Below are 14,217 nucleotides of genomic sequence, written 5' to 3'. Positions count from 1 at the left end.
GCCGTGAGAGGGTGTCCGCCCTCGTCTCGTGCCTCACCGGGAAAGCCCTGGATTGGGCCAAAGCCGTGTGGAGAGAGGGAGATGCAGCGTTGGACCAGTTTGAGGAGTTCACCCGCCGTTTCCGGGCTGTCTTCGACCACCCGCCCGAGGTTAGAGCGGAGGGTGAGCGCATCTTCCATCTGAGGCAGGAGACGAGGAGCGCACAGGAGTTCGCCCTGGAGTGTAGGATCCTGGCTGCCGGCGCGGGATGGAGCGACAGGGCCCTGATCGACCATTACCGCTGCAGTCTGCGCGAGGACATCCGTCGGTAGTTGGCCTGCAGAGACACCACCCTCACGTTCGACCAGCTGGTGGACCTGTCCATCTGGCTGGACAACATGCTGGCTACCCGCGGACGTTCTGATCGGGGTCTGGTGGTTCCATCCTCCCGCACCCCTCTCCGATACCCATGGAGCTGGGAGGGGCGGTGCACAGGGAGACCGGAGGGTGTTCCAGCTCGTGCACCAACTGTGACCGCAGAGGTCACACTGCCGGTCGGTGCCGGGTTGGTTCCTCTGGGGATCAAGGCAGCAGGCAGGGCGCTCTGGCGTCACCCCAGGTGAGCCGGCACCATTCTCACCCAGAGCCCTCTGTTGCACATATGTTTGTGTATGTCACTTTCCCTGAGTTTTCCCCGCATTCCCAGCATAAGGCGCTCGTCGATTCAGGCGCGGCTGGGAATTTTATTGATAGAGCGTTAGCCTATAGTTTAGGGATCCCCATTGTTCCCGTGGCTGTGCCCTTCCCCGTTCACGCCTTAGATAGTCGACCATTAGGGTCAAGGTTGATTAGAGAGGTCACCGCTCCTTTGGGCTTGGTGACGCAGGGGGGTCACAAGGAGAGAATTATTCTCTTCCTTATGGACTCTCCTGCGTTTCCCGTGGTGCTGGGCCTACCCTGGTTAGCTTGTCATAACCCCACTGTTTCTTGGCCACAGAGGGCTCTCACGGGGTGGTCGCGAGAGTGCTCAGGTAGGTGTTTAGGGGTTTCCGTTGGTGCTACTACGGTAGAGAGTCCAGACCAGGTCTCCATCGTGCGCATTCCCCCTGAATATGCAGATTTGGCTCTCGCCTTCTCTAAAAAGAAGGCAACTCAATTACCACCTCATCGACGGGGCGATTGTGTGATAAATCTCCTGGTAGACGCTGCACTTCCCAGGAGTCACGTGTATCCCCTCTCACAGGCGGAGACGGAGGCTATGGAAACATATGTCTCTGAATCCCTGCGTCAGGGGTATATTCGGTCCTCCACTTCACCCGCCTCCTCAAGTTTCTTTTTTTGTAAAGAAGAAGGAGGGCGGTCTGCGCCCGTGTATTGACTATCGGGGTCTGAACCAGATCACTGTGATGTATAGTTACCCGCTACCGCTCATAGCCACAGCGATTGAGACAATGCACGGGGCGCGCTTCTTCACCAAACTAGATCTCAGGAGCGCTTACAACCTGGTGCGTATCCGGGAGGGAGACGAGTGGAAGACGGCTTTCAGTACCACCTCAGGGCACTATGAGTACTTCGTCATGCCATACGGGTTGATGAATGCGCCATCAGTCTTCCAAGCCTTTGTAGACGAGATTTTCAGTGACCTGCATGGGCAGGGTGTAGTGGTGTATATTGATGACATTTTGATATACTCCGCTACACGTGCCGAGCATGTGTCCCTGGTGCGCAGGGTGCTTGGTCGCCTGTAGGAGCATGACCTGTACGTCAAGGCTGAGAAGTTCTTCCAACAGTCCGTCTCCTTCCTAGGGTATCGCATTTCCACCTCAGGGGTGGAGATGGAGAGTGAGCGCATTTCAGCCGTGCGTAATTGGCCAACTCTCACCACGGTAAAGGAGGTGCAGCCGTTCTTAGGGTTTGCCAACTACTACCAGAGGTTTATCTGGGGTTTTGGTCAGGTAGCGGCTCCCATTACCTCACTGCTGAAGGGGGGCCCGGTACGCTTGCAGTGGTCAGCTGAGGCGGACAGGGCCTTTAGTCACCTGAGGGCTCTGTTTACTTCGGCTCCCGTGCTGGCCCATCCGGATCCTTCTTTGGCGTACATAGTGGAGGTGGACGTGTCCGAGGCTGGGATAGGAGCTGTGCTCTCTCAGCACTCAGGTATGCCACCGAAGCTCCGCCCCTGTGCCTTCTTCTCGAAGAAGCTCAGCCCATGATGTGGGGGACCGGGAGCTGTTGGCTGTCGTCAAGGCCTTGAAGGCGTGGAGACATTGGCTTGAGGGGCTAGACACCCTTTTCTAATCTGGACTGACCACCGCAATCTGGAATACATCCGGGCAGCGAGGAGACTGAACCCTCGCCAGGCAAGGTGGGCCATGCTTTTCACCCGTTTTGTGTTTACCCTTTCCTACAGACCAGGCTCCCAGAACGTTAAGGCAGACGCATTGTCCCGGCTGTATGACACAGAGGAGCGGCCCATGGATCCCACTCCCATACTCCCCGCCTCCTGCCTGGTGGCGCCGGTAGTGTGGGAGCTGGACACGGACATTGAGCAGGCGTTATGTGCAGAGCCCGCTCCCATCCAGTGTTCCGCTGGGCGTCTGTATGTCCCGTCTGCTGTTCGTGACCGGTTGATCTATTGGGCCCACACGTCACCCTCCTCTGGTCATCCTGGGATCGGTCGGACAGTGCGCTGTTTGAGCGGGAGGTACTGGTGGCCTACCTTGGCTAAGGACGTGAGGGTTTATGTTTCCTCCTGCTCGGTGTGCGCCCAGTGTAAGGCTCTGAGGCACCTACTCAGAGGTAAGCTACACCCCTTACCCGTTCCACAGCGGCCTTGGTCGCACCTATCGATGGATTTTCTGACTGTTCCTCCACTCTCACAGGGTAACACCGCGATCCTGGTCGTTGTGGATCGTTTCTCTAAGTCCTGTCGTCTCCTCCCTCTGCCCGGTCTCCTCTACAGACTGCGGAGGCGTTATTTACACACGTCTTCCGGCACTACGGGGTGCCTGAGGATATAGTGTCTGATCGGGGTCCCCAGTTAACGTCTAGGGTCTGGAAGGCTTTCATGGAACGTCTGGGGGCCTCGATCAGCCTTACTTCAGGGTTTCACCCCGAGAGTAATGGGCAGGTGGAGAGAGTGAACCAGGATGTGGGCAGGTTTCTGTTGTCCTATTGCCAGGACCGGCCGGGGGAGTGGGCGGCGTTCGTGCCCTGGGCCGAGATGGCACAGAACTCGCTCTGCCACTCCTCCACAAACCTCTCTCCCTTCAAGTGCGTACTGGGGTACCAGCCGGTTCTGGCGCCTTGGCATCAGGGTCAGACCGAGGTTCCTGCGGTGGACGACTGGTTCAGGCGCGCGGATGAGACATGGGAAGCCGTCCGTGTCCACCTTCAGCAGGCCGTGACGAGCCAAAAGATGAATGCAGATCGCCACCGCAGTGAGACCCCGGTGTTCGCACTGGGGGACCGGGTCTGGCTCTCGACTCGAAACCTGCCCCTCCGCCTGCCCTGCCGGAAGCTGGGTGGAAGCTGGGTCCGCGGTTTGTGGGGCCATTTAAAGTCCTGAGAAGAGTGAACGAGGTTTGTTATAGGTTACAGCTTCCACCCGATTACCGTATTAACCCCTCGTTCCATGTGTTTCTCCTCAGGCCGGTGGTGGCTGGCTCGCTCCAGGAGTCTGAGGTGCGGGAGGTTCCTCCGCCCCCTCTGGACATCGGGGGGGGGGGGGGGGGGGGCCCAGCGTACTCCGTTCGCTCCATACTGGATTCGAGGCGCCGGGCGAGGGGCCTTCAGTATCTTGTGGAGTGGGAGTGGTACGGCCCGGAGGAGAGCTGCTGGGTTCCGGTCGAGGACGTGCTGGACCCATCTATGCTGCAGGAGTTCCACCGTCTTCATCCGGATCGTCCTGCGCCTCGCCCTCCGGGTCGTCCCCGAGGCCGGTGTCGAAGCGCTGCTGGAGCTGCGCGTCAGGGGGGGTACTGTCACAACTTCCGCCGAAGTTGGTCCCTCTCCTTTGTTCGGGCGGCGTTCGGCGGTCAAAGTTACCGACCTTCTAGCCATCGCTGATCCTCTTTTCATTTTCCATTGGTTTTTATCTTGTCTTCCATCACACCTGGTTCCAATTCCCATCAATTACATGTTGTGTATTTAACCCTCTGTTCCCCCTCATGTCCTTGTCGGTGATTGTTTATTGTAAGTGCTTGTGCACGTCTGTCCTGGTGTGCGTCGGGTTATGTACCCATTTTTTGATTGCTATGTTTTCCGGTGGGTTTTGTTATTAAACTGCGCCATTTGGAAACACAGTTTTTGCTCTCCTGCGTCTGACTTCTCTGCCGCCAGTACTCACCCCCTTACAGCTACGATGAAACTGGCTCCCATGAGGACCGCCACAGGAAAGGAAGACCCAGAGTTACTACTGATGCAGAGGATAAGTTAATTAGAGTTAACTGCACCTCAGATTGCAGCCCAAATAAATTCTTCACAGAGTTCAAGTAACAGACACATCTCAACATCAACTGTTCAGGGGAGACTGTGTGAATCAGGCCTTCATGGTCGAATTGCTGCAAAGAAACCACTACTAAAGTACACCAATAAGAATAAGATACTTGCTTGGGCCAAGAAACATGAGCAATGGACATTAGACCAGTGGAAATCTGTCCTTTGGTCTGACGAGTCCACATTTGAGATTTTTGGTTCCAACCGTCATGTCTTTGTGAGACGCAGAGTAGGGGAAGGGATGATCTCAGCATGTGTGGTTTCCACCGTGAAGCATGGAGGAAGAGGTGTGATGGTGCTTTGCTGGTGACACTGCAAGTGATTTATTTGGAATTCAAAGCACACTTACCCAGCATGGCTACAACAGCATGCTGCAGCAATACACCATCCCATCTGGTTTGTGCTTAGTGGAACTATCATTTGTTTTTCAACAGGAAAATTACCCAACACATCTTCAGGTTGTGTAAGGGCTATTTGACCAAGAAGGAAAGTGATGGAGTGCTGCATCAGATGACCTGGCCTCCACAATGACCCAACCTCAACCCAATTCAGATGGTTTGGGATGAGTTGAACTGCAGAGTGAAGGAAAAGCAGTCAACGAGTGCTCAGCAACAGACCCCGCCCTGTGCAACTGGGTCCTGGACCTTCTGATGGGCGGTGGTGAGGGTAGGAAACAACATCTCCACCCCGCTGATCCTCAACACTGGGGCCCCACAAGGGTGCGTTCTCGGCCATCTCCTGTACTCCCTGTTCACCCATGACTGCGTGGCCATGCACGCTTCCAACTCAATCATCAAGTTTGCAGACGACACTACAGTGGTAGGCTTGATTACAATGATGAGACGGCCTACAGGGAGGAGGTGACGGCCCTCAGAGTGTGGTGTCAGGAAAATAACTTCTCACTCAATGTCAACAAAACAAAGGAGATAATCGTGGACTCCCCCCCCCCACCATCCACATCGATTGCACAGTAGTGGAGAAGGTGGAAAGTTTAAAGTTCCTTGGCGTACACATCACGGACAAACTGAAATGGTCCACCCACACAGACAGCGTGGTGAAGAAGGCGCAACAGCGCCTCTTCAACCTCAGGAGGCTGAATAAAGTTGGCTTGTCACCAAAAACACTCACAAACTTTTACCAATGCACAATCGATAGCATTCTGTCGGGCTGTATCACCACCTGGTATGGCAACTGCACCGCCCACAACCGCAGGGCTCTCCAGAGGGTGGTGCGGTCTGCACAACGCATCACCGGGGGCAAACTACCTGCCCTCCAAGACACCTACAGCACCCGATGTCACAGGAAGGCCAAAAAGATCATCAAGGACAATAACCACCGGAGCCACTGCCTGTTCACCCCGCTATCATCCAGAAGGCGAGGTCAGTACAGGTGCATCAAAGCTGGGACTGAGAGACTGAAAAACAGCTTCTATCTCAAGGCCATCAGACTGTTAAACGGCCATCACTAACATAGAGAATCTGCTGTCAACATACAGACTCAAATCTCTGGCCGCTTTAATAAATGGACTTAATAAAGATATCACTAGTCACCTTAAATAACGGCACTTTAATAATGTTTAAATATCCTGCATTACTCATCTCATATGTATATACTGTTCTATACCATCTACTGCATCTTGCCTATGCCTATCATTAGTCACTTTAAATAATGGCACCTTAATAATGTTTACATATCCTACATCACTCATCTCATATGTATGTACTGCTCTATACCATCTACTGCATCTTGCCTATGCTGCACGGCCACCGCTCATCCATATATTTATATGTACATATTCTTATGCATGCCTTACATTTGTGTGTATAAGGTAGTTGTTGTGAATTTGTTAGATTACTTGTTAGATATTACTGCATTGTCAGAACTAGAAGCACAAGCATTTCGCTACACTCACATTAACATCTGTTAACCATTTGTATGTGACCAATAAAATTTGATTTGATTTGATGTTTTGGAACTCCTTCAAGACTATTGAAAAAGCATTCCAGGTGAAGCTGGTTGAGAGAATGCCAAGAGTGTGCAAAGCTGTCATCAAAGCAAAGGGTGAAGAATCTAAAATATATTAGAATTTGTTTAACAACATGATTCCATGTGTTATTTCATAGTTTTGATGTCTTCACAATTATTCTACAATGTAGAAAATAGTAAAGAAAAACCTTTGAATGAGTAGGTGTGTCCAAACGTTTGACTGGCACTGTATATTTTCACATTACAATTCTGGATGTCACGGAAATCAAATTAATCCTTTACGAAGCTTGCTTTTTTAAATGTATTTTTACCCCTTTTTTTCTCCCCAATTGGTAGTAGTTAGTCTTGTCTCATGGCTGCAACTCCTGCACGGAATGAGAGCCATGCGTCCTCTGAAACACAACCCAACCAAGCCACACTGCTTCTTGACACAATGCACATCCAATGTGTCGGCGAAAACACCGTACACCTGGTCAGCGTGCACTGCGCCCGGCACGCCACAGGAGTCACTAGTGCACGATGAGACAAGGATATCCCTGCCGGCCAAACCCTCCCTAATTCGGACGACGCTGGGCCAATTGTGCGCCGCCCCATGGGCCTCCCGGTCACGGCCAGCTGCGACAGAACAGTGCTCTGCGATGCAGTGCCTTAGACCACTGCGCCACCCAGGAGGCCATGAAGCTTGCTTTTTAAAGTGTACATTTGATTAGTGTTTGTCTGAAGACACTTTTATGTCCAAACACATGCTGACATTACCATGTAAATTGGTTTCCATTTGATGGTGTAAATGGACAGTTACGGAACAGGATTCAGCAAGGAGTGACTTTGAAAAGCTAAACCGCTAAGCCGTGTGAAGTTTGGAACACTTTGCTCACGGTGACATTGGCTGCTTCTAAAAAACTGTCGCTTTGTGATAGCTTTTGTTGTTGCCCGTTGCTTTAGTCGTAGATAGCGCTCCTGTATCTTGGACGCTGGCTCACTATAGGCCTATTTTTATTTAGGTCTTCAGAAAACCAATCACTCTGCTTGACCCAATCCATATTGTGACAGTTTGACTCAAGGTTTAGACAAAATGCTTCCCGGCTTGGATGTGGTTTGTCAGGAAAAATGTCAAGCTAGATGAGAAAATTAATACCTTGAAATATTAACTACAGCACACAACTGTGATTGGGACTCGTAATATAGAAGACGCAAATTCACAGAATATCATAAATAGGGTACAGAGTTATGTGACTAGACCTAGCGGCAATCGTAAATAATCTATACATACCACGCCATTGACAGACAGGAGCTGGTCCCCTCGCTTCAGGCCCCCATGCCTCTCAGCCAAGCCCCCTGGGATGATGCGGGAGATATAGATGGGAGAGTTCTGCTCCTTGCCGCCCATCACATTGAAGCCCAGCCCCTCCTCCGTCTTGGGCAGCTCCACCACTCGGGGGTGAGAGTGACCCTCGCTGGCCGCAAAGGCTGCAACTGTGGCCTGCAGAGAGCGACAGAAGAGAGGATAACGATCAGACCATTAATGGTGTATTCAGCACTAACTCCATGCCCTATTCCTTCCTATTCTGTCGACCACACAAATAGATTAGATAATGACGATACTAAGTGCATGAACTGGGATTGCATTTCCAAACAGCCAAATAAGTGTACAGACTTAAATTCGCTCTGTGGGTGGGACCTTCTGACTTCTCTCTCTAAACAGGGCTTAGAGACGTCCAGTAGGACTGAGAATAACAAAGTGAGAACCAAGGCGATGATGGTGATGTATTGTATAGCCATGTGAGATGTTTTCTGGCTCTGTAAGAACATGGATTAGCACATATCTGTCGCCACTGGAGAAGAAGACGCAAGATAACTTTCACCCCCACTAACTAAATGTCTGTGAGCCTGCTTTACTAAATTCCACTGGCTTGGGATGGCTTTCAAGTTCTAGAGGAATCTTCTTCTCGCCTTGTCGTCTGAAACAAAGTGTGCAGGAGCTTGTTAGCCTAGCCTGGAAATGGAACAGCAGATGTACATCGCCACAGGTGCCGGTCTGTCAAGTCTGTCTCATTATTATTATTAAGCAATACTTTCTCGGGAAACTGCAGGGGAAAAAGGCCTCTGTTTCAAAGCTTGGCATATGTGGATCCAAAAGTTTTCCCTAGCAGGTGAAAGCCCAAAGCTTTGAGATCCTCCACTTTTCCGCCCCCCTTCCATCTCTCTCTCCCACTGTGAGGTAAAGAAGCACTGTGCTCAGTATGCCACCATCACCTCTTTGGCTAACGGCATACCGACCTTCACAAGTTTATCTCCCTTCCTGGGAGGAAGAAACTAGGTGGCATACGGCTGCCGCAAAAAAGTGTCTGGGGCGAACCAAAGAAAAATGACAGCTTACTGGGAAATTGCCTAAGTAATGTCAGAGTACCGTATGGAAATGACTTAATTTCAACAAAATGTTATTATCATCAGCCATCAGTTCAGCTCAGTCTTTTCTCTGGAGCACCATAGACTAAGTGGTCTCCCATCTCTGGAAGATAAAAGATAAAATCCTCAGGCCAGGAATTACAGTCTGGAATTGATTCAATTAACTGGGTAATAAACTGAATCAAGTGCTCATGTTCTCAGGTGGAACACATTTTAATTGGTAAACGCTCACCAGCAACAGTTCACCAAAGTCATCTAAAATAACATCTACCCTGCTAATGCCTCAAGATTGCTGGTGTATCAAGGTATCAAGGGACTATAACACATTTTTTAGGCCCCCAATTTCTTACTTATTAAAGTGATTCATGTGAAATGTGCTGAGTGCTGCCCTCTAGGTCTTTGGTCAGCGATGTACTTGAGATGTACTTGGAGACGAGGCTGATGAAACAAGCACCGGCTCAGCTAAACGGAAACTCTCAGGAGGGCGGCACTTTCAAAAGCAGCGCACCATCTCATTTCGATGTCATCGATTGAAATCACTCCCATGGGCGTGGAAGCCAGTGAACGGAGTTTGCTCTATGTTAATTGCTGCTCCGCTGGTGGCTGTATTTAATATTCTTTTAAAAAGATTGGTGATGGACAAGGACAAAGCTGAAAGGTACTTCATGCTGTTGTCATTGCTTTCTTGTGTAAACAGGGTCATAAGGACAATCTGGCTTGCTTTAACACTGTGAAGTACAAGCCTTAAGGCCTCTTTCATGATTTGTAAAGTAGTTTGATTAGACGGATCTACATTCTCTCTTTCAAAACAGCCTTTGAATAAGCTTTGGGGGGGAAAAAACGTGTTTATGATTATGCACTTTATAATGTTGAACAGGGACCTTGAATATTCCAAAAAAATTGGATATTTAAAGGGAAATGAAAAGGACACGTCACTGTAATAGCAGCATACCATCAACCTCAAAACCATTTGATCTGAGCAGGCTAGAAAGAGTATTTTGATATTCCGTCAACATCAGATACAGTGGTGTCCTTCAATAGGCCGAAGCTACAGTTGAAGTCGGAAGTTTACATACATTTATGTTGAAGTAATTAAAACTTGTTTTTCAACCACTCCACTTCTTGATAACAAATTATAGTTTTGGCAAGTCGGTTAGGACATCTACTTTGTGCATGACACAAGTCATTTTTCCAACAATTGTTTACAGACAGGTCATTTCACTTATAATTCACTGTATCACAATTCTAGTGGGTCAGAAGTTTACATACACTAAGTTGACTGTGCCTTTAAACAGCTAGGAAAATTCCAGATTTTTTTTATGGCTTTAGAAGCTTCTGATAGGCTAATTGACATCATTTGAGTCAATTGGAGGTGTACCTGTGGATGTATTTCAAGGCCTACCTTCAAACTCAGTGCCTCTTTGCTTGACATCATGGGAAAATCAAAAGAAATCAGCCAAAACCTTAGAGAAAAAATTGTAGACCTCCACAAGTCTGGTTCATCCTTGGGAGCAATTTCCAAACGCCTGAAGGTACCACGTTCATCTGTACAAACAATAGTACGCCAGTATAAACACCATGGGACCAAGCAGCCATCATACCGCTCAGGAAGGAAACGCGTTCGGTCTCCTAGAGATGAACGTACTTTGGTGCGAAAAGTGCAAATCAATCCCAGAACAGCAGCAAAAGACCTTGTGAAGATACTGGAGGAAACAGGTACAAAAGCATCTATATCCACAGTAAAACAAGTCCTATATCGACATAACCTGAAAGGCCGCTCAGCAAGGAAGAAGCCACTGCTCCAAAACCGCCATAAAAAAGCCAGACTACGGTTTGCAACTTCACATGGGGAGAAAGATTGTACTTTTTGGAGAAATGTCCTCTGTTCTGATGAAACAAAAATAGAACTGTTTGGCCATAATGACTATCGTTATGTTTGGAGGAAAAAGGGGGTGGCTTGCAAGCCGAAGAACACCATTCCAACCGTGAAGCACGGGGGTGGCAGAATCATGTTCTGGGGGTGCTTTGCTGCAGGAGGGACTGGTGCACTTCACAAAATAGATGGCATCATGAGGATGGAAAATTATGTGGATATATTGAAGCAACATCTCAAGACATCAGTCAGGAAGTTAAAGCTTGGTCACAAATGGGTCTTCCAAATGGACAATGACCCCAAGCATGCTTCCAAAGTTGTGGCAAAATGGATTAAGGACAACAAAGTCAAGGTATTGGAGTGGCCATCACAAAGCCCTGACCTCAATCCTATAGAAAATGTGTGGGCAGAACTGAAAAAGCATGTGCGAGCAATGAGACCTACAAACCTGATTCAGTTACACCAGCTCTGTCAGGAGGAATGGGCCAAAATTCACCCAACTTATTGTGGGAAGATTGTGGAAGGCTACTAAAAACTTTTGACCCAAGTTAAACAATTTAAAGGCAATGCTACCAAATACTAATTGAGTGTATGTAAACTTCTGACCCACTGGGAATGTGAAGAAAGAAATACAAGCTGAAATAAATCATTCTCTCTACTATTATTCTGACATTTCACATTCTTAAAATGAAGTGGTGATCCTAACTGACCTAAGACAGGGAATTTTTACTAGGATTAAATGTCAGGAATTGTGAAAAACTGAGTTTAAATGTATTTGTCTAAGGTGTATGTAAACTTCCGACTTCAACTGTATGTCCTTGTATACCTTTCATCCAAGATTGAAATTCACAACACAATCCAGTCTGATGAAAGTCATAAAAAAGGTTACCCTGTTTACTACTCCTTTAGAAAGGGACTGAATCATAGTCAAAGTTTTGCAGAGCATTTGCGATTGAAGAGATGACGTTTCGGTGACAAAAAAAGCGCCCTTTGGAATTGTATTCCACACCGGCCCTAGTTATCTATTCATCCTGCTTGCCCAGTGTTGTCAATCAATCTGTGTCCTACGCCTCTGTGTGCCCAGGCCGTGTAAGAAGATGGGGGCAGCAGTCTCTGGAAGGAGCAGCCAACTGTATCAGTCAGTGTGCGTACCTCCCTACATTGCCCCATCTCTTCTTCACTCACTCTCTGATGTATTGGTAACACTGGGAGAGAGGACTGCGATGCACTCCTCTCTCTCATCTCACCCCTCCCTCTTGATTCCCTCTTTTCCTGTCCCCCTTTCACTGTTAGATGTCTTCTTTTTTTATTCTCCTCCACAAAAGAAGCTCTCCTCAGAAAGAATATGAATGAGCGGTAGAGGAGGGACTCATTGGTAGAACCTCTCAAGTGCTTACATCCAAGGTCTGCTAATGAGTAATTCATTGTACACCAAAACTGCTCCAGTCTTTGATCATCTGAAGGATACATTATGGGTGTTTATGTATCTAGGCTAAATTGTACAGTATCTTTCAGCCTCAAGTTTGGTCAATACAGTCTGAGATTAGAGTATGTTGCTCACCTTCGCTGTAGCCCGTGCCTGGTACTCCGGACAGCCATTGACTGTGATTGTTTCATGCATATACTGGTACACCTGAAAGAGAAAAATGGACAAACCATGAGTGTATTTTCTCAGTACTTTTGAATTTTCTGCTACATTTCTCCAAGTCTCTTGCATGTTCAGTCCATGTCGTAGACTACCAGACTTGGTAGTTGGAAGGCTTAGGTTTTTGATTTCTATTCAAACCTGTATTTTGAGAGTGTTTATTTTTGCAAATACCTTCGTAGATTATGTAGATATTCAGTGGATTTCTTCATCCACCTGGATCCACCATTCACTGTTAATAAACTGAACACTATTTGGCACCTGATCCTGCTGCCTCCTGCTACTTACTGCCCTTAAGGCTGCTCAAACATCTGGTCCCTACGACAATTAGCATAAGCAAACCGTGATGCATCAGTAAGTAAAAAATACTCATAGCACACTGTGGTGTGGCGCTACTACCCCTTTTGGTTTTCTCTCATGTGGGGAACACATGGCACTGAGTAAATAAACTGAAGAGAGTGGAGTTTGGAACGGAGTAGCGAATGGAGCTAAGACTCTTGGTACTGTAGGTGAATTTCCACTAAGGATTTAGCCCGGTGTTTTACCAAAAAGCCTCAGATTTTTCTGTTTCCTGCTCCACGGCCCGGCTCCTGGTACTCACTGGGCCATGGCCTCAGTGGACCTGTCCTGACTTGGGGCCAAACATGTCAGATGGATGGATTATCTTGGCAAAGGAGAAATGCTCACTAACAGGGATGTAAACAAATTTGTACACAGAATTTGAGAGAAACAAGCTTTTTGTGCATATGAAATATTTCTGGGATATTTTATTTCAGCTCATGAAACATTGGACACACACTTTACATGTTGTGTTTATATTTTTGTTCAGTAATACATAACAATGGCTAACTGTGAACAATGTTTAACACCTTCTCACAAAGCAACTGTTTTGATTATGCAGAGGTTGTTGACTCCGCTCTTCACAAGTCCTCACTGTCGGCCCCAGCTTTCGAAACACAATGTCTTTAGTACAACATAAGGGTGTATACACTAGTGGAACTCTGGTGTTACAGTCAAAAAGCACTACTTTGTTTTTCAGCTGAGCGACTCTTTGAAATCCAATATTGAACACCATCTTGGGACCTTATTCCAGAACACCTCTTCCACATCTACAGTGTGTTCTAACCTCCTCTAAAGAGGAGTCAGCATTATGAGCCAATGGAAAGATTTCAGGTGTAAAAGAGCTATTTTGAGTTGTTTCTATACAGAACATGACACACTGTATCGACACCATTTACAATACCACCCCCAGTGTACAGTATGACATTATCACACCTTCCTCTGGTGATCCAACAGAAACAACTAGAAACATTCTGAATGCTCTGATTAGTGTTGCATTGTTGAACATTACATGAGACATTGGCCTACATCCCCATACGGGGTCATGTAATTGTTTGATGTGACTCATATTAGCCCACATCCTTTGTGTGTTTTAGCCAAGAGCCTTGCGGCTGGTCCATTCTATAAACATTTTCAGTGCATCGTTCTTCATAGTAAGATACAGCATCCATCCATCATTGTGAGCCTGATTGAAATACACTTAAGATGTATGGACTGTTGTGTATTCAAGGTCTCAGTGGATGCCTTGCTGTGAGTCAGGAGAATTGTGTCTCGGAAACACGTGAATAACAATAAAGGTCAAGCTATTTCAATCTGTAATTTGCTTAACTATATGCACAAACACCCACTAGTTGAAGTGCAAATTGGATGTACCACTAACTACTGCTGAATTACTCAACAAGCAAACCAAATTAAATTGTAACGTCTCAAACCCTTCTTGAAGAACAACTTAGTTTTTTTCCTGTGCAGTGAATTGAAAATGTTTTCATTG

At 47.6% G+C, this 14,217-nt stretch overlaps 1 protein-coding gene across 1 annotated transcript in view; it reads right to left on the bottom strand.

The window, feature by feature from the left end:
* Nucleotides 1-14,217, bottom strand: part of LOC120031871 (protein lin-7 homolog A) — a 35,936-nt gene that overhangs the window by 7,599 nt on the left and 14,120 nt on the right. Inside the window, exons 3-4 of the mRNA XM_038977680.1 lie at nt 12,303-12,374; nt 7,733-7,942 (exon numbers count right to left, since the gene is read on the bottom strand). Coding sequence (XP_038833608.1) covers nt 7,733-7,942; nt 12,303-12,374 — 282 coding nt within the window. The remainder of the gene's footprint in view (nt 1-7,732; nt 7,943-12,302; nt 12,375-14,217) is intronic.

This window comes from Salvelinus namaycush, chromosome 38, assembly GCF_016432855.1.
Source record: "Salvelinus namaycush isolate Seneca chromosome 38, SaNama_1.0, whole genome shotgun sequence".
In the NCBI taxonomy this organism is placed as follows: domain Eukaryota; kingdom Metazoa; phylum Chordata; class Actinopteri; order Salmoniformes; family Salmonidae; genus Salvelinus; species Salvelinus namaycush.
Note: the sequence above shows the minus strand (reverse complement) of the source record. Positions and strands in the feature narration are given on the sequence as shown.